This window comes from Procambarus clarkii, chromosome 79 (assembly GCF_040958095.1).
Source record: "Procambarus clarkii isolate CNS0578487 chromosome 79, FALCON_Pclarkii_2.0, whole genome shotgun sequence".
Classification (NCBI taxonomy): domain Eukaryota; kingdom Metazoa; phylum Arthropoda; class Malacostraca; order Decapoda; family Cambaridae; genus Procambarus; species Procambarus clarkii.
Window position 1 is genome coordinate 19,523,944 of NC_091228.1, and position 21,716 is coordinate 19,545,659.

Here is a 21,716-nt window from a genome sequence, read left to right on the forward strand (position 1 = left end):
CGCCCAAAGAATGTGTTATGTTTACCATATTTCTCTGTGTTTGAGAATATTGTCAAGGCCTTGACACTTTTTGATATACATGTATTGTTTAGCTACGAAAATACTGTTGGTAAGCTATTAGTTAGGAACAGCCCTCGTAGTGATAATTGTGTCATATATAAAATACATTGTAAAGACTGTAATAAGTTCTATGTTGGGCAAACATCTAAATATTTGAAATGTAGAATTTCGCAATATAAATACTCTGTAAGACACGGCCAATTGTCTAATGCTTTGTTTGTTCATCTGTCAGAAGATGCTCACCAAATTGATTGGAAGATTGCTTCTTCAATAATGAATTGTAAAAGCACCTATAACAGGAACATAATTGAATCTGCTCTGACACAAATTACAAAAGAAAGTAATTTGAACGTTAGCAGTGGTTTATATAACTTAGATCCATTTTTGATAGATCAATTAGAGGGCGATTTGAGTAGGATCATTGATACTCATTTGTCTCACTAATTCATTGTAAATATTTACTATCTTATGCTATTATTATCCATGTGTGGGCCTATTGGTGGGTATGAATAGGAAATGCCTCGTATGGGCCAATAGGCCTTCTGCAGTTCTTATGCGGCTCATATTTGTGTCCACCTAATTCCCATTCATTTGTCATTGTACCTCACCTCACTCCACCACTCTCTCCTGCCTATATATGTCCACTTCTTGACCTGTAAATCACTCCTTCTGAAGATGTATTAATACGAAAGTACTTAAGGAAATTCCTGTTTCAATTCTTCTTCCGTGGTGTGGAGAGAGAGAGAGAGAGAGAGAGAGAGAGAGAGAGAGAGAGAGAGAGAGAGAGAGAGAGAGAGAGAGAGAGAGAGAGAGAGAGAGAGAGAGAGAGAGAGAGAGATAACTCAATCCATTTTAACCAGTATCTCTCATAATTTTATTAAGTAGTGAGTGAAGGGCTAAATGTTTGACCACTGCATGAGGTCTGACAAGTAATGTGTTGGTGTCCCCGGCAGTACCCGGAGGTCTGGGTGCAGACGCCGGCCGGCACCCGCGTCGCCCAGTGGAAGAACGTCGACAACACCGCCGGCCTCGTCCACCTCGACTTCGACCTCGCTGACGAGCCCGAGAAGGTGAGACACACTTGTGGTAATAGACGATAGGAACACGAGACGAAAATACAACACACAATGAAGTAATATAGTTTTGGTGAGTATGTTTACAAAATGAGAAAAATACTATTGTAATAAACTTCGCTTCTCAAAGTGGAACGTTATTGTGGTCTGGTTAAGTAGGACTGGGCTCATTGGTGCTCACTTGACGTGGTGAGGGGCTCTGGTGCACAGTCCTGGGGGCTCTGGTGCACAGTCCTGGGGGCTTTGGTGCACAGTCTTGGGGGCTCTGGTGCACAGTCCTAGGGGCTCTGGTGCACAGTCTTGGGGGCTCTGGTGCACCGTCCTGGGGGCTCTGGTGCACAGTCCTGGGGGCTCTGGTGCACAGTCCTGGGGGCTCTGGTGCACAGTCTGGGGGGCTCTGGTGCACCGTCCTGGAGGCTCTGGTGCACAGTCCTGGGGGCTCTGGTGCTCAGTCCTGGGGGCTCTGGTGAGGGGCTCTGGCGCACCGTCCTGGGGGCTCTGGTGCACAGTCGTGGGGGCTCTGGTGCACCGTCCTGGAGGCTCTGGTGCACAGTCCTGGGGGCTCTGGTGCTCAGTCCTGGGGGCTCTGGTGAGGGGCTCTGGCGCACCATCCTGGGGGCTCTGGTGCACAGTCCTGGGGGCCCTGGCGCACCGTCCTGGGGGCTCTGGTGCACCGTCCTGGGGGCTCTGGTGCACAGTCTTGGGGGCTCTGGTGCACCGTCCTGGAGGCTCTGGTGCACAGTCCTGGGGGCTCTGGTGCTCAGTCCTGGGGGCTCTGGTGAGGGGCTCTGGCGCACCGTCCTGGGGGCTCTGGTGCACAGTCCTGGGGGCCCTGGCGCACCGTCCTGGGGGCTCTGGTGCACCGTCCTGGGGGCTCTGGTGCACTGTCCTGGGGGCTCTGGCGCACCGTCCTGGGGGCTCTGGTGAGGGGCTCTGGCGCACCGTCCTGGGGGCTCTGGTACACCGTCCTGGGGGCTCTGGTACACCGTCCTGGGGGCTCTGGCGCACCGTCCTGGGGGCTCTGGTACACCGTCCAGGGGGCTCTGGTGCACCGTCCTGGGGGCTCTGGTGCACCGCCCTAGGGGCTCTGGTGCACAGTCCTGGGGGCTCTGGTGCACCGTCCTGGGGACTCTGGTACACCACCCTGGGGGCTCTGGTTCACCGTCCTGGGGGCTCTGGTACACCGTCCTGGGGGCTCTGGTACACCGCCCTGGGGGCTCTGGTACACCGTCCTGGGGGCTCTGGTCTATCGTCCTGGGGGCGGGAGAGGGCTTCCTTCTGCTGCTGGCTGAACAACCTGTGGTTGTGGTGACTGTGTTTACCCTGGACAGAGACCTGCAGGAATAATATTGTCATCCACACTTCTGGGGACATAAACATACCATTCACTTGGAGGATGAACCAAGTAACTGCGGCTCTTGAAGGGTAACTTGCGTCTTTCCTGAAGAAACACGAGTAAACTAAGATGTTAGCTGAGACCCAAGTGCAGAACAGCAGATATAGTGTACGTGGACTTCTCTAAAGCTTTAGATAATGAACCACATGAAAGACTCTCTCCACGTAGGATAAATGGTAAAACATTTGATTGCATAAAAAATATACAAGGAAGGCAAGAGGTTGTCTCAGGTGGATATAAATATAGTTTAGAATGCCAAGTGTAGCACCGCAAGGTTCCCTCCTGGGACCAACTCTTCTTGTAATATATAACACGATATAGAAGAGAATATTAGAAACCAAATAATCAAATTTACAGATGACATTAGAATCTATGATAAAGTGGGAAGCAAAAAAAGGTTAATTCCTTGCAAGGCGATTTAATATTACAAATCTAAGACGGTGGTTGCAGAGCATATCAATATACACTATAACTACCATATCAACAAGACGAACATAGTGGAGATTGATGAAGAGAAGCACCTAGGCTTTATGATCCACCAGTCACTGATAGTTGCTCAACAAGTAGACGCTGCGGTAAAAATGTCAACAAGACCTTGTGAATAGTCAAAACGAAACGTTAATTTGAAGGACAAGAAAGTGGTTGTTCAACTGAACAAGTCGTTCCAGGAACGGTTGAGTGCCAGAGTAGGACTAACAACACTACACACCGGACATGACTGGCCGGATCTCAGTGGAACTTTTAGAATACTAAACAATTTGTAGTATAATAATCCAGACCACATTATTAAAATGTGTAATATAACTCACAAAGTGCATCATCATGAGACCTAACAGTGTTCTCTGGAGGACACAAAACAAGAGATGATTTTCATCTTAGATAATAAGTCCATGATATCACCTACTTGTCGAAGCCGTAAATGCGGAGACATTAATTCAGTTGAAAAGAATCATAGGAATAATTCAAGGACCTTTGACAAGCCGCCTACTTCCTGGCCCCATCAAGACCACTAGAGACTTTGGACCTCGGGTAAATTCAGTACCAACTTATCGTGGTTTTAAGTTATTATGTCACATTTTGGTCACTAACAAACAACAAAAATATCTTGCTGTTGACTGATGATACTTAATAACTTGCTCCTCATCACTTGGAATTATTTATTACTGATTCTTGAATAATGATAAAAAAATATGTTTAATGTGTCAAAATATTTGATGTAGCTAATCCGACCATTTTTGTCAGGGATTGTACACGCTGTTCGTGAAGACGCCCCGGGGCCAACAGCAGAGTGTGACCTTCAAGGTGGAGGAGTTCGTGCTGCCTCGCTACGAGGTGGTGCTCAAGCCTCCCGCCTACATCCTGGGCACTGACGAAGCCTTCACCTTCACCGTGTGCGCCAAGTGAGCCCACCCCCCCCCCCCCACCCAAACCACCCACCCTCAACTCTCACACTTGATAAACAACTCCGTATAGTTTAGGTTACATTTTGGGATCAAAGGTTTCCGAAGTAGTCAATGTTATCTGAAGGTTAATGTGAAGAGTTTCAGAGCCCAGTAGTTGTGTAACTGCTAGAACATTAACGTAATTCACTGAACACTGAACTGTTAAGTAAAACCACAAAAATGTTATTAAAGTGAGGCACGTATTTCCTGACTATTTTATATTGTGCTAATCATTAAAACATTCATATGAGGGCGGCAGGTAACTCGCCTCAGATGTGAGTTATTCTCCAGAAGTTTGTAGCTCAGTCCTCATCTCTTCTTCCTCATCCCCTCTTCCTTATCTCCCCTTCCTCATCTCTTCCTTCACACGTCTCCTCTTCCTCATCTCCCCTTCCTTCACACACGCATTACTCAAATTCGGCTTTAAAATCCCCTAAATTGATTGTATATAATAACTTATAAATGTCTAGGGTCATGGGGGTATAGGGCTCTACCTACTCTAGGGTCACGGGGGTGTAGGGCTCTACCTACTCTAGGGTCACGGGGGTATAGGGCTCTACCTACTCTAGGGTCACGGGGGTATAGGGCTCTACCTACTCTAGGGTCACGGGGGTATAGGGCTCTACCTATTCTAGGGCCACGGAGGTATAGGGCTCTACCTACTCTAGGGCCACAGGGGTAGAGCCCATCACCTACTGCAGGGTATATATTGGTGGGTATATATTGCAGGGTATATATTGCAGGGTATATATTGCAGGGGTATATATTGCAGGGTATATATTGCAGGGTATATATTGCTGGGTATATATTGCAGGGTATATATTGCAGGGTATATATTGCAGGTTATATATTGCAGGGTATATATTGCAGGGTATATATTGCAGGGTATATATTGCAGGTTATATATTGCAGGGTATATATTGCAGGGTATATATTGCAGGGTATATATTGCAGGTTATATATTGCAGGGTATATATTGCAGGGTATATATTGCAGGGTATATATTGCAGGGTATATATTGCAGGGTATATATTGCAGGTTATATATTGCAGGGTATATATTGCAGGGTATATATTGCAGGGTATATATTGCAGGTTATATATTGCAGGGTATATATTGCAGGGTATATATTGCAGGGTATATATTGCAGGGTATATATTGCAGGGTATATATTGCAGGGTATATATTGCAGGGTATATATTGCAGGGTATATATTGCAGGGTATATATATTGCAGGGAATATATTGCAGGATATATATTGCAGGGAATATATTGCAGGGTATATATTGCTGGGTATATATTGCTGGGTATATATTGCAGGGGTATATATTGCAGGGTATATTGCAAGGTATATACTGCAGGGTATATATAAATGGTACAAATATGTATAGTGCACTAATTGCGGTCACTGATGCGCGTGCCAGACGATATCACGCTATGCACGTGTCCGTGAGAGCCTCTTGGTGCGTGACTGTTTACTGTTGTGCACGTGTCCGTGAGAGCCTCTTGGTGCGTGTCTGTTTACTGTTGTGCACGTGTCCGTGAGAGCCTCCTGGTGCGTGTCTGTTTACTGTTGTGCACGTGTCCGTGAGAGCCTCCTGGTGCGTGTCTGTTTACTGTTGTGCACGTGTCCGTGAGAGCCTCCTGGTGCGTGTCTGTTTACTGTTGTGCACGTGTCCGTGAGAGCCTCCTGGTGCGTGTCTGTTTACTGTTGTGCACGTGTCCGTGAGAGCCTCCTGGTGCGTGTCTGTTTACTGTTGTGCACGTGAGACCTTCCTGGTGCGTGTCTGTTTACTGTTGTGCACGTGTCCGTGAGAGCCTCCTGGTGCGTGACTGTTTACTGTTGTGCACGTGTCCGTGAGAGCCTCCTGGTGCGTGTCTGTTTACTGTTGTGCACGTGTCCGTGAGAGCCTCCTGGTGCGTGTCTGTTTACTGTTGTGCACGTGTCCGTGAGAACCTCCTGGTGCGTGTTTGTTTACTGTTGTGCACGTGTCCGTGAAAGCCTCTTGGTGCGTGACTGTTTACTGTTGTGTACGTGTCCGTGAGAGCCTCCTGGTGCGTGTCTGTTTACTGTTGTGCACGTGTCCGTGAGAGCCTCCTGGTGCGTGTCTGTTTACTGTTGTGCACGTGTCCGTGAGAGCCTCCTGGTGCGTGTCTGTTTACTGTTGTGCACGTGTCCGTGAGACCTTCCTGGTGCGTGTCTGTTTACTGTTGTGCACGTGTCCGTGAGAACCTCCTGGTGCGTGTTTGTTTACTGTTGTGCACGTGTCCGAGAAAGCCTCTTGGTGCGTGACTGTTTACTGTTGTGCACGTGTCCGTGAGAGCCTCCTGGTGCGTGTCTGTTTACTGTTGTGCACGTGTCCGTGAGAGCCTCCTGGTGCGTGTCTGTTTACAGTTGTGCACGTGTCCGTGAGAGCCTCCTGGTGCGTGACTGTTTACTGTTGTGCACGTGTCCGTGAGAGCCTCCTGGTGCGTGTCTGTTTACTGTTGTGCACGTGTCCGTGAGAGCCTCCTGGTGCGTGACTGTTTACTGTTGTGCACGTGTCCGTGAGAGCCTCCTGGTGCGTGTCTGTTTGCTGTTGTGCACGTGTCCGTGAGAGCCTCCTGGTGCGTGTCTGTTTACTGTTGTGCACGTGTCCGTGAGAGCCTCCTGGTGCGTGTCTGTTTACTGTTTAGCACGTGTCCGTGAGAACCTCCTGGTGCGTGTTTGTTTACTGTTGTGCACGTGTCCGTGAAAGCCTCTTGGTGCGTGACTGTTTACTGTTGTGTACGTGTCCGTGAGAGCCTCCTGGTGCGTGTCTGTTTACTGTTGTGCACATGTCCGTGAGAGCCTCCTAGTGCGTGACTGTTTACTGTTGTGCACGTGTCCGTGAGAGCCTCCTGGTGCGTGTCTGTTTACTGTTGTGCACGTGTCCGTGAGAGCCTCCTGGTGCGTGTCTGTTTACAGTTGTGCACGTGTCCGTGAGAGCCTCCTGGTGCGTGACTGTTTACTGTTGTGCACGTGTCCGTGAGAGCCTCCTGGTGCGTGTCTGTTTGCTGTTGTGCACGTGTCCGTGAGAGCCTCCTGGTGCGTGTCTGTTTACTGTTGTGCACGTGTCCGTGAGAGCCTCCTGGTGCGTGTCTGTTTACTGTTGTGCACGTGTCCGTGAGAACCTCCTGGTGCGTGTTTGTTTACTGTTGTGCACGTGTCCGTGAGAGCCTCCTGGTGCGTGTCTGTTTACTGTTGTGCACGTGTCCGTGAGAGCCTCCTGGTGCGTGTCTGTTTACTGTTGTGCACGTGTCCGTGAGAGCCTCCTGGTGCGTGTCTGTTTACTGTTGTGCACGTGTCCGTGAGAGCCTCCTGGTGCGTGTCTGTTTACTGTTGTGCACGTGTCCGTGAGAGCCTCCTGGTGCGTGACTGTTTACTGTTGTGCACGTGTTCGTGAGAGCCTCCTGGTGCGTGTCTGTTTACTGTTGTGCACGTGTCCGTGAGAGCCTCATGGTGCATGTCTAACCTGTCATGGTTGTTTACAGCTACACCTTCGGACAACCGGTTAAGGGCAACCTGTCACTGACTCTGGTCAACAACCAGAGAAGGAAGTGCAAGGTGGACGTCACCAACAACGTTACGGTGAGTACCTCAGTGTTACTGTGAGTACCTCAGTGTTACGGTGAGTACCTCAGTGTTACTGTGAGTACCTCAGTGTTACGGTGAGTACCTCAGTGTTACGGTGAGTACCTCAGTGTTACTGTGAGTACCTCAGTGTTACTGTGAGTACCTCAGTGTTACTGTGAGTATCTCAGTGTTACGATGAGTACCTCAGTGTTACTGTGAGTACCTCAGTGTTACTGTGAGTACCTCAGTGTTACGGTGAGTACCTCAGTGTTACCGTGAGTACCTCAGTGTTACCGTGAGTACCTCAGTGTTACTGTGAGTACCTCAGTGTTACCGTGAGTACCTAAGTGTTACCGTGAGTACCTCAGTGTTACGGTGAGTACCTCAGTGTTACCGTGAGTACCTCAGTGTTACGGTGAGTACCTCAGTGTTACCGTGAGTACCTCAGTGTTACCGTGAGTACCTCAGTGTTACTGTGAGTACCTCAGGGTTACGGTGAGTACCTCAGTGTTACTGTGAGTACCTCAATGTTACTCTGAGTACCTCAGTGTTACTGTGAGTACCTCAGTGTTACGGTGAGTACCTCAGTGTTACTGTGAGTTCCTCAGTGTTACGGTGAGTACCTCAGTGTTACGGTGAGTACCTCAGTGTTACTGTGAGTACCTCAGTGTTACTGTGAGTACCTCAGTGTTACTGTGAGTACCTCAGTGTTACGGTGAGTACCTCAGTGTTACTGTGAGTACCTCAGTGTTACGGTGAGTACCTCAGTGTTACTGTGAGTACCTCAGTGTTACTGTGAGTACCTCAGTGTTACGGTGAGTACCTCAGTGTTACCGTGAGTACCTCAGTGTTACGGTGAGTACCTCAGTGTTACCGTGAGTACCTCAGTGTTACGGTGAGTACCTCAGTGTTACCGTGAGTACCTCAGTGTTACCGTGAGTACCTCAGTGTTACTGTGAGTACCTCAGTGTTACCGTGAGTACCTAAGTGTTACCGTGAGTACCTCAGTGTTACGGTGAGTACCTCAGTGTTACTGTGAGTACCTCAGTGTTACTGTGAGTACCTCAGTGTTACTGTGAGTACCTCAGTGTTACTGTGAGTACCTCAGTGTTACTGTGAGTATCTCAGTGTTACTCTGAGTACCTCAGTGCTACCGTGAGAACCTCAGTGTTACTGTGAGTACGTCAGTGTTACTGTGAGTACCTCAGTGTTACCGTGAGTACCTCAGTGTTACTGTGAGTACCTCAGTGTTACGGTGAGTACCTCAGTGTTACTGTGAGTACCTCAGTGTTACGGCGAGTACCTCAGTGTTACCGTGAGTACCTCAGTGTTACGGTGAGTACCTCAGTGTTACCGTGAGTACCTCAGTGTTACTGTGAGTACCTCAGTGTTACTGTGAGTACCTCAGTGTTACTGTGAGCACCTCAGTGTTACTGTGAGTACCTCAGTGTTACCGTGAGAACCTCAGTGTTACGGTGAGTACCTCAGTATTACGGTGAGTACCTGAGTGTTATGGTGAGTACCTCAGTGTTACTGTGAGTACCTCAGTGTTTACTGTGAGTACCTCAGTGTTACTGTGAGTACCTCAGTGATACTGTGAGTACCTCAGTGTTACCGTGAGTACCTCAGTGTTACTGTGAGTACCTCAGTGTTACCGTGAGTACCTCAGTGCTACGGTGAGTACCTCAGTGTTACGGTGAGTACCTGAGTGTTACGGTGAGTACCTCAGTGTTACTGTGAGTACCTCAGTGTTACCGTGAGTCCCTCAGTGTTACCGTTAGCACCTCAGTGTTACTGTGAGTACCTTAGTGTTACTGTGAGTACCTCAGTGTTACGCTGAGTACCTCAGTGTTACTGTGAGTACCTCAGTGTTACGGTGGGTACCTCAGTGTTACGGTGAGTACCTCAGTGTTACGGTGATACCTCAGTGTTACTGTGAGTACCTCAGTGTTACCGTGAGTACCTCAGTGTTACTGTGAGTACCTCAGTGTTACCGTGAGTACCTCAGTGCTACGGTGAGTACCTCAGTGTTACGGTGAGTACCTCAGTGTTACCGGTGAGTACCTCAGTGTTACTGTGAGTACCTCAGTGTTACTGTGAGTACCTCAGTGTTACTGTGAGTACCTCAGTGTTACTGTGAGTACCTCAGTGTTATTGTGAGTACCTCAGTGTTACGGTGAGTACCTCAGTGTTACTGTGAGTACCTCATTGTTACTGTGAGTACCTCAGTGTTACCGTGAGTACCTCAGTGTTACTGTGAGTACCTCAGTGTTACCGTGAGTACCTCAGTGTTACTGTGGTACCGCAGTGTTACCGTGAGTACCTCAGTGTTACGGTGAGTACCTCAGTGTTACGGTGAGTACCTCAGTGTTACTGTGAGTACCTCAGTGTTACTGTGAGTACCTCAGTGTTACTGTGAGTACCTCAGTGTTACTGTGAGTACCTCAGTGTTACTGTGAGTGCCTCAGTGTTACGGTGAGTACCTCAGTGTTACTGTGAGTACCTCAGTGTAACTGTGAGTACCTCAGTGTTACCGTGAGTACCTCGGTGTTACTGTGAGTACCTCAGTGTTACTGTGAGTACCTCAGTGCTACCGTGAGTACCTCAGTGTTACCGTGAGTACCTCAGTGTTTCGGTGAGTACCTCAGTGTTACGGTGAGTACCTCAGTGTTACTGTGAGTACCTCAGTGTTACTGTGAGTACTTCAGTGTTACTGTGAGTACCTCAGTGTTACCGTGAGTAACTCAGTGTTACTGTGAGTAGCTCAGTGTTACCGTGAGTACCTCAGTGTTACTGTGAGTACCTCAGTGTTACCGTGAGTACCTCAGTGTTACTGTGAGTAGCTCAGTGTTACCGTGAGTACCTCAGTGTTACTGTGAGTACCTCAGTGTTACTGTGAGTACCTCAGTGTTACTGTGAGTACCTCAGTGTTACTGTGAGTAGCTCAGTGTTACGGTGAGTACCTCAGTGTTACTGTGAGTACCTCAGTGTTACTGTGAGTACCTCAGTGTTACTGTGAGTACTTCAGTGTTACTGTGAGTACCTCAGTGTTACTGTGAGTACCTCAGTGTTACTTTGAGTACCTCAGTGTTACTGGGAGTGAGTCAGTGTTACTGTGAGTACCTCAGTGTTACTTTGAATACCTCAGTGTTACTGTGAGTACCTCAGTGTTACTGTGAGTACCTCAGTGTTACTGTGAGCACCTCAGTGTTACTGTGAGTACCTCAGTGTTACGGTGAGTACCTCAGTGTTACGGTGAGTACCTCAGTGTTACCGTGAGTACCTCAGTGTTACTGGGAGTACCTCAGTGTTACTGTGAGCACCTCAGTGTTACTGTGAATACCTCTGAGTCTTACCGTGAGTACCTCAGTGTTACGGTGAGTACCTCAGTGTTACTGTGAGTACCTCAGTGTTACGGTGAGTACCTCAGTGTTACGGTGAGTACCTCAGTGTTACGGTGAGTACCTCAGTGTTACCGTGAGTACCACAGTGTTACTGTGATTTCCACACAATTGGTCACCTTCAAGTATTCTTAATCCTTTGAAAAAGCTGAAGATTTTACATAAACTAATGGGTTATATAAACTATTGGGTGACAAACTAATGGGTTAAGTAAACTAATGGTTTACATAAACTAATGGTTTATATAAACTATTGGGTTTACATAAACTAATGGGTTACATAATCTAAACTAACGGGGTTACATAAACTAATGGGTTAAGTAAACTAATGGTTTACATAAACTAATGGTTTATATAAACTATTGGGTTTACATAAACTAATGGGTTAAGTAAACTAATGGTTTACATAAACTAATGGTTTATATAAACTATTGGGTTTACATAAACTAATGGGTTACATAAGCTAAACTAACGGGGTTACATAAACTAATGGTTTACATAAACTAATGGATTACATAACTATTGGGTGACAAACTAATGGGTTAAGTAAACTAATGGTTTACATAAACTAATGGTTTATATAAACTATTGTTTTTTCATAAACTAAGGGTTACATAAGCTAAACTAACGGGGTTACATAAACTAATGGTTTACATAAACTAATGGTTTACATAAACTAATGATTTACATAAACTAATGGATTACATAACTATTGGGTGACAAACTAATGGGTTAAGTAAACTAATGGTTTATATAAACTATTTGGTTTATATAAACGAATGGGTTACATAAGCTAAACTAACGGGGTTATATAAGCTAAACCAACGGGGTTAAATAAACTAATGGTTTACGTAAACTAATGGGAGACAAACTGATGGGTTTATATAAACTAATGGGTTACATAAACTAATGGGTTTCATAAACTAATGGGATATGTAAACTAATGTGTTACATAAACTAATGGTTTACATAAACTAATGGGTTACATATACTAATGGGCTATGTAAACTAATGGGTTACATAAACTAATAGTTTACATAAACTAATAGTTTACATAAACTAATAGGTTACATATACTAATGGGTTATGTAAACTAATGTGTTTATGTAAACTAATGGGTTACATAAACTAATGGGTTTACATAAACTAATGGGTTTACATAAACTAATGTGTTACAGAATTTAATGGGTTCACTTAAACTAATAGGTTTATATAAACTAATGGGTTACATAAACTAAGGGGTTTACATAAATTATGGGTTACATAAACTAATGGGTTACATAAACTAATGGGTTACAGAAACTAATGGGTTCACATAAACTAATGGGTTACATAAACGTATGGGTTTATGTAAACTAATAGGTTACATAAACTAATGGGGTTTACATAAACTAATGGGTTACATAAACTAATGGGATACAGAAACAAATGGGTTCACATATACTAATGGGTTACATAAACTTATGGGTTTATATAAACTAATGAGTTACATAAACTAATGGGTTACATAAACTAATAGGTTACATAAACGAATGGGTTCGTAAACTAATGGGTTATGTAAACTAATTGGTTGTGTAAAGTAATGGGTTACATAAAGTAATGGGTTACATAAATTAATAGGTTACATAAACTAAAGAGTTACGTAAACTAATGGGTTACATAAGCTAATGGGTTACATAAACTAATGGGTTACATAAACTAATGGGTTACATAAACTAATGGGTTATGTAAACTAATGAGTTACGTAAATTAATGGGGTATACTGTCATAAGTGGTGTATTCCTCCAGACACCGACTCAATATACAAGAAAGGTTCTCATTGCAGATCTCCGGGTGTAAGGAGGTGGAGGTGCAAGCATCGGAGCTGAGGATCAATGACTGCGACGTGTACAGTCTCAAGGCCTCGGCCATCGTCACTGAGGAAGGTACTGGAGTGGAAATTAAAAAAGATGCCTCAGTCTCCATCACCCGAAACGCCGTGACCTTCAAAACTATCTACGAAGACGCTTACATGAAGCCGAACCTTCCTTACTCCCTCAAGGTTGGTAATTATAATTGTAAAAATGTGTTAGAACAAATTTATGTTCATGTTTTATTATTCACTAAATATTGTCGATTTGGCTTGCTGTGCAACACATTTTATAGTTCATTGATTTCCATCTTCTGGGCGTTCAACACCGCCTATTGTTGCTACTGGACACGACAAGACTGTTGCTACTGGGGGATGGACACGACAAGACTGTTGCTACTGGGAGATGGACACGACAAGACTGATGCTATTGGGAGATGGACACGACAAGGCTGATGCTATTGGGAGATGGACACGACAAGACTGTTGCTACTGGGAGATGGACACGACTAGACTGTTGGACGTGTCACCTGTGTGTGTAAATGTGATCACACACGTGTATAACAAAAAAACTTGTTTACGTCATTATTTACAGTTTTTAACCCAAAACTATTAAAACCCTAAACTATTAACTCCGCCAGCAAGAATAATAGACTGACACGTTCATACTAACCAGTTAATGAAATGACTGAGCAATATATAAATAATAGCTGTTAATATTACTGTACATCAACTTAAACACAATAAATATAGATAATTAAATAATTCAGTTATCAAGTACCAAAAGAATATTAAGAAATGTTGACACAGGGATAACATTGGAATGACGAATATCAGTACGTAGTGTGAACATAGACACGACATACAGTATCACCTAATCCAGAACGACAACGTTTGAGATCAGTTTGACAGCACGTCAGTCCGGCGCTGGGTGGTGTGGCGAGCAGGACGCTTCTCTTTGCCTATCCAGTTGTTACTTGGCCGGTGTGGGGTTTGTTGACAACCCGGCATGATGTGCGGGCCTTGGTGTGGCTGCTGGCGTGACTTGAAAGTGGCCGTGTCGGCCTGCAGTATGGGGAAGCCTGTGCCACCTATCATCAGGCCTGGAATTTTCCAGTAATACTTCCTACCAAGCAGTAGAAGTGGTGATTTTGGACATGTTACGTGTTTCTTTGGAGGCTGTGTGTGGTGTGTAGCTGCTTGCTGGGGGACGTGCGATTGTGAAGTTTGGCTCCTCAGTGGTTTACCGTGATCTCATCACGTGCTATGATGGGGACACTTTCCCTCTTCTTGTTAATGGTGGATCAGTGACTTTCTCTGATCGCTGTCCTATGACGATGTATCTGGCAGTGCATGGGGCACCCTTCGAGTTCCTTGAGGACCTTCTACGTCGGTACTTTGCCCGTTTTTGGCGGGTTCTTCATGTGCGGATGAACGCCGTCCCCACCGGGAGGTAGAATCGGGTCCCGTGTGGACCCACACTCTCACCATGCACCTCAGGGATCATATACTGTCCTCCATCATGCTGTTGCGTTTCCCTCTATGTTTGTTTCATACGGGCCAGCTCCAGATGTGTTTCAAGTGTGACCTACAGGGCCACCAGGCTGCAGGGTGTGAGGTCCACCGGGGTCACTCCTATTAACCTGTTCTGGGAGGAGGATTCTCTCCCTTGTCGACCTCGGACCCGTCAATGGGTGCTGGGATTTGTGTGTTGCTTCCCTACTGTCTGCTGCTCCGGTGTCGGATCCTGCGGCTCGTCTGGATGCAGATGTGGGTGTTGACGTGGAGGTTAGTGTGGCCCCGCCACGACCATCCCTGCCCCAGCTGCCTCACCCCGCCCCGTCTCAGCTGCCTACTATGTTCCAGGATACGGTGTCTCCTGTCGCTCTGGCTGTCCGCGAGGGGTTGTCTCCTGCAGTGTGTGGTCCGGTGGCCCCGGTTGTTAAAGCTGTGGTTCTCGGGGGTCGTGCTTTACAAGCACACCTGCCGGAGAGTTCTATTGTGGTGCAGGAAGATGGGAGTATTTTTATTTTTTTTTTTATTATTTCCTACCACAGACGTGGCCACACATTTACAATGCTAACTAGCATATATACATTTTCTTCTGTCCTCCATGGACAGGGTTAGAGAAGTGTTAAACATACAGTTCAAGGGTTTATTGAACACTCAACCACAGAAGGTGATTCGGTGCTTTTAAAATGCTAAGCTAACCTACATACGTAAATACATAGATACACAGATTTGCGTATGCCCTACATAAAGTATTAGATGTGTCTTTTACATAGTGTCATTAATGTACATTCACAAAGGTGAAATGTAATTCTGATCAGCTTCCATATATGCTTTATACCCATACATATACATACACACACACATACACATACATATATACACACACACAAGCATTCACATATATTTGTCTCATTTACCCTGACAGGGTGAGGTAGCTGATAAAGAAACTAGTGTGCAATTAAGCATTTAATCACTGAAGGTGATGAAGGGTGCTTTTACAAGCTCAGGTTATATAGTTACATCATATATATACATTGTATGATTGATATATTACATGGTCAATTTTGGATACAAGTCCAATATATCATCAAATGTTCCAGTACTCATATAGTAACTACAGAGTTCAGCATACCTTAGCCCAGGAGGGCGAAAGTCAGTCAGTATGGGACATTCTACAATATAATGTTCAAGAGAGTGCATGTTTTCTCTTTCACAAAGTTGACACATTGTGTACTCGACATTTGGGTTTTGAGAAAGCTGCCAGATACGTCTATATCCCAGGCGTATTCTGGCCACTATAACATCACATTGCCGGGTTCTTGTTCTATTAGTCCCATATGTGAATGTCTCCTCACGATATCTATCATAATATTTAATGCTACAACTTTCAGGTCTTTGAGAATTTGTTAGGTCGGTGAGATTTTCATTAGATATTTGTTTAAGTATTCTCTTTGTCACTGCTAATGAAACACCCATATCAATTTCTACCACTGGTTTTCTGCAGGCTGACTTAGCAAGCATATCAACAGTGTCATGCCTTGAGATGCCAACATGTGATGGTATCCATAGGAATTTAATCTCAAATCTGTTTTCTTTGGCAGCTAAAACATTCATTCGAATATCACTGACTATTTTCTGGGTGTCACTACTATGTGCCTTCAATGCCAGGAGTGCACTCTGCGAGTCACAGTATATAAGTCCACTGCCTTTGTCTTTTAAAAATTCAGTGGCAAGGTATATGCCTGCAAGTTCGGTTTGAGTTGTACTTGCCCAGTCATTGACGCGCTTCATTGCTGTATGTACGAGAGAAGATTGTTCAAATATGTTACATGCACATCCGGTACATCGTCCACCTTCTTCTACAGAGCCGTCGGTATAGCACTGATAAACATCGTTACCCATACTCTGAGTACTTTCAGTGATGCTTTTCAGTGTTAACTGTTTTAATAATGTAGTGTGCACACTATCTTTCTTGGGCGCATTTACAAAATCAACTGATAGATCCCAGTTATCCCATGGAGTAATTGGCTGATTAATCATTAGTCGAGTTGGGTACATATTTAATATTTTGATGGAGTTGGGTACCTTGTAGAACCAATATACATAATCAGATTTCGTTCTTCTTCTATAGACCTCAGGTGAGTGTAGCATATTAGAAAGTTTAGCTTGAAACTTCATGTGTTGTCTAGATCTACTCAATACCTTCACGCCGAAAACTGTGCTAATAGACAAGATTCTCTCACTTATGGTAGGTAATTTTAACTCTGCTCTCATATTAACTATTCTCGTGGACTTTGGAGCCCCAAGGATGAGACGCATAGCTTCATTTTGCAAGGTTTCAAGAGATTTCAGCTCTTTGTCAGTATACAGTGTGAGATGTAGAGCATTGTAGTCAATCACAGAGCGTATAAATGATACATAAAACATTCTAGCAAGTCTCATGTTAAGCCCATGATTGACACCAACAAGGACCCGCAAGGGCTTTAATCTCTCCCAAAGTCTCCTCTTGAGAGAAGAAAGGTACCCAGGGTCGTTAATGGGGACACCAAGGTATCTGTAAGACTCGCAGTTCTCAAGTGCTCGCCCATCTATATGATAATTGGCTGGTGGAATACCACATGGAATGAGGGCACGAGTTTTCTGTACAGAGATAAGGAGGCCACATTCCTCAGCTCTAGTAGCAAAAGCGTAGAGCAGAACTTGCATTCTAGGCTCGGAGGCAGCCTGTAAACATATATCATCAGCATAACAAATGACAGTGTCTTCATTATTAGTTGGAAGATCTTTAATAAGTTTATGCATCAGAACGTTGAACAACAAGGGACTGAGGACCCCTCCTTGTGGAGTTCCCAGTTCAAAGTGTTTGCTCTCTGTGCTTTTAACACCATTAAACAAAACATATGCTGTTCGATTAGACAAATAGCCCTTTATCCATTTCAGTAATTTTCCTTGTATTCCCAGCTCGGCAAGCTGTTCCAGTATGATTTCTCTGTTTGCTGTATCAAAAACTGCTGCTAGGTCGATGAAGACTGTTTGAGGGGAAGCTTCAATATGTGTGAAGTACTCAGCAAAACAGTGTTGTGTACTGAGCCCAGGCATATATCCAAACAGTTGGGGTGACAGGTGCCCCTGTATACGATACATGAGCCGGTTTAGAACAATACGTTCAAGCACTTTACAAACACACGATGTTAAAGATATGGGTCTATAATTATCTGAGTTTGGTTTGGGGATAGGAACAATGACACTCTTTGTCCAAGCATCAGGTAATACTCCTTCACGTAAACTCATTCTGTACAACACTAATAGTGGATTACCTGATACGTGTGAGACTAATCTCAGTAGACTGTAAGTAATACAATCCTCTCCAGGAGCAGTTGATTTTCCCATCTTTAGTGCATGATTTAATTCCCATTCAGTTACATCATTAAGGTCCGACACGTCGATAGCTGTACAGGCAAGATTGATGGTTCGTTGTCTGTTGGGGCGTGTGTCAAGCATGTCAAGCTAAAACAAGCATGTTTGCTTGTTTTAGTGGGCTGTGGTGCAGCGGTTAGGTTGGGCTGCTTCTAGAGATTTTTCGTATCTTTTCCCAAACTTCAACAAGTGTTGTTTGCTCATTTATACTTTGTAGGAACTCTTCCCAATGTTTATTACGTATAACGTTGCTCATGTCTCTCACCTCTCTACTTGCAACTAGAAATGCATGCAAGTCACCTTGTGCTTTGGTTCGTTTGTACGTATCTCCAAGTTGCTTTACTCGTTCATTTTCTTTAACAAATACGGGGTCAAGGACCCACTTGGGTGGTGATAGGTGTTGCCCACTTCTGCTAGGCTTACGACATGTTCCCCAACACACCCATGTGTCATAGTAGGTAGTAATCGTATCAACGAGATCTCTGGAGAAGGCTTGTACATTCGTTATTGTGTAATCTTGATACCATTTTGATATACAATTAATAAAGTGGTCATGCAAGCCATATGGAATATTCATTTTCCGTCTCTGATGTCTATTAGGTACATCACACTGTACCTCATAGGAAGCAGAAACTGCATAGTGATCACTAACCAAGTGATTTACCAACGAACATTCCATCCTATCTTGCACAAGGTTTCTACCCATTACAGTAATCAAGTCTGCCTCCCAATAAATGAGTTTGGGTATCCGTAGTATACACGGTTAATCTGTTGTCATAAACATATTTGATAAATTTGCATCCATTATCGTTGTTAGTACTGTCTCCCAGCGTAATATGTCTAGCATTAAAATCTCCCATGTATATTGTCCCATGATTGTCTAGATCTGGGAACAATGTTACATTGAGTTTCTGGCTTCTGGCATATACGTTGAGGAATGAGAAGTGGCCTGCTGTAGTTTGTACATGAAAGTCATGGTACTGTGTGTGTACATTGTGTGACGTGCTCACAAGAATGTGCGGTAAATCACTTCTGACGTAAGTGAATAGGCCTGTGGCGTTACTGTTATTATAGGATGCATACCCTCTGATTTTTGGTGGGGTTTTGTTTATCATATTGGACGTGTAGGGCTCCTGTATAGCAATTATATCTATGTTGTTACAGGTAACATATGCAATTAGGTCATTCAGTCTTTTGTTGATGACGACGTTGATGACGAGATGTTCCTGACGACACCAAACGCCAGGTTGGTGCGGCTCTTTACGTCGTAGAGTCACTTATTGACACATTGTGTAAGTGGGACAAGGACAACAATGGGACCACCAGTCCCAGGGAGGAACAACACCAAGACGATGGCCGCTGTTGACACAAGAACCATTAGGTTTCTCAGTTGGAACATTCGTAGCATCAACAAAAGATGGGAGTGATAACTCGAACGACCGGCGGCCTGTCTCGAAATGATCGAAGCGGGTTCAGAGTGTGTCTCCCCATCGTGGTGAGCCTTGGGAGGAGGTGGAGAAGTATGGTGCTCCGGCGTCCCCCGCCGTCGGTGACGGGGCTGTGAGGGGCTCCGAGTTGCTTCCTGTGCCCCCATCTCCTGTGTCTATTGCGCTGTTGGATCCCCGCAGTGCGAAGTTTTCCCTGATGATCAGGATCTTGTCATGGTGCTGAGAAGGGATGTGCGCCAGGGGTCCTCAGCTCCTGTGTCCGGTGGCGGGGACGATGCCGTGCCTGCGTCCCCTGCGGTTCCCCCGGTCAGGAGGGGGGGGAGCCTTGTCCCGGCTGCCGGGTACGTGATCCGTGAGGGACAGGTGTTGCGACTTTCTCGGGATGTCTGGTGCCTTCTTTTGATAATTACTTACTTACTTCGGGTTCAATTCATAGTGAACATAACACAACACTCCCTAGGAACTTGCTAGTTGACAATACAAAAATCCTGGAGTCGACCACTGACCTAAGACGACTACAAATCCTGGCAGCTATACTAAAATGAGAGAAAAAATCACTTATAAATATATTGAATAACTACTTCGCTTCCCTGGCAACACCTAGATGCAGAACTCACCTACATCACGGGGTAACTACCACATCTCTACCGGATTCTTACCGCCCACAGAGAGTACTAGTCCTATGCAACGCCTTACCCAATATATGATTGCCCCTTTTCCCTTACTCTTACCTTATTCCCCTATTCCTTACCCTACGTTTCATTGCTCCCATACACCTCCGACGCCACTGTTGCAGGCGGCAACAGTGGCGTCGAAGGAGATTACCTAAGGCTTCAATTCATCCCCTTACACATGTGTATATAATCCGAAATTGCTCCTTGTTTATTAATTCCTTAAGATTGCTCTCCTTGGCACTGATGAAGAGAAAATAAGTTAGAAGCATAAAAAAACTAGCACTTTAACATTAACAACGCCAACATTTCGGTCATATTTAACCAAATATGCTTAAAGTAACGCCTGCTGCCCAAATATACAAACATTATCACATATTTGTGTACAATTATATGTGATCTTTAACCAGAGTCTTCCTCTTACTAACATAGCTGATAGGAAACAGCTGAGGTAAGGTGGCATATCGATCACACTCATAACTCGTGTACACTAATGGGACACACCTGCCTTATTGTCCAGGCTGGTTTTAAAAATTATTAGAAATCTTGTTTACAAATGTACCTCGTGAGTCTTGTCCCTCGATAAAATCCATAGCGAATTTTATTTTGTTTACTTCAATCGTCTTGTTTTTTGTTTTGTTTTTGCACATTTGCATCATGAACAATATCCAGGAGTGTTTTACTGTTCAGCCCACAGGCGTGCAGAACAGTCTTCGAGACTTGGTGCCTTTTTCATACATACTTACATAGCAATCAGCCATTATTCACTGTTATTTTACCTAGGATAAGCGTTAACTGTTAATTATGTTACGTTAAGATACAGATCATTGTGATAACTCAACAGGAGATGGTAATTATTGTATATACTTGGAAACTCTTACTTCAAGTTCTGTGTCGATTTTCCTCGATACTTTGTGATCTTACTGACTCATCAAGTATCAACTTGTTTACAATTCCAAGGCCAAATAATCTATCGCGTGTAAAATATAAATTTAAAAAAAATATATGGTGTTTAGCCATACAGCAGAACACTGTCCTGGCAACCTACAGTCTTCCAGGACTAAGCTAGTCATCAGGGATGCCAGTGACGGCATCTAAGATACTGTTAACTTAATAAAATTAATATGTAAAGTCGATTGTGATGGTCTCTTCACAATCGACTTGAGAATGGTCCAGGACGGACCGAAACGTCGTCGTCCCTTCACTTTCTAGTGGGTGGTTTAGGCAACATATTTCAACCACGTTATAGTGACTCCTCGTCTGCATAATATCTAAACCTCCAGAACTTCTTTAACATGTTGCAGGTGAGGGCTGAGAAGCCAGACGGCACTCCGGCAGGTGGTGTCCCCATGGAGGTGTGTGCAGCTGGTCGCTGCACCAACATGACCACAGCACCAGATGGTCTCTTCACAACAGTCTTGCCAGTCTACAACACCAACAGAGTTTACGTAAGTGTCTTCTTGACTTAATTATTATTATAACATTTAGTCAGTAAACAATTATTATTATAACGTTTAGTCATTAAACAGTTAGTATTATAACGTTTAGTCAGTAAACAATTATTATTATAACGTTTAGTCAGTAAACAATTATTATTATAATGTTTAGTCAGTAAACAATTATTATTATAACGTTTAGTCAGTAAACAATTATTATTATAACGTTTAGTCAGTAAACAATTATTATTATAACGTTTAGTCAGTAAACAATTATTATTATAACGTTTAGTCAGTAAACAATTATTATTATAACGTTTAGTCAGTAAACAATTATTATTATAACGTTTAGTCAGTAAACAATTATTATTATAGTTTCTAATATAAATTCCAAGTGTTGTTCAGTTTCTCAACATA

General features: G+C 44.3%; 1 protein-coding gene across 1 annotated transcript in view; it reads left to right on the forward strand.

The window, feature by feature from the left end:
* LOC123764603 (alpha-1-inhibitor 3) overlaps nucleotides 1-21,716 on the forward strand; it is a 188,026-nt gene that overhangs the window by 72,443 nt on the left and 93,867 nt on the right. The window contains exons 4-8 of the mRNA XM_069314571.1: nucleotides 1,014-1,130; nucleotides 3,772-3,929; nucleotides 7,485-7,581; nucleotides 12,792-13,007; nucleotides 21,168-21,311. Coding sequence (XP_069170672.1) covers nucleotides 1,014-1,130; nucleotides 3,772-3,929; nucleotides 7,485-7,581; nucleotides 12,792-13,007; nucleotides 21,168-21,311 — 732 coding nt within the window. The remainder of the gene's footprint in view (nucleotides 1-1,013; nucleotides 1,131-3,771; nucleotides 3,930-7,484; nucleotides 7,582-12,791; nucleotides 13,008-21,167; nucleotides 21,312-21,716) is intronic.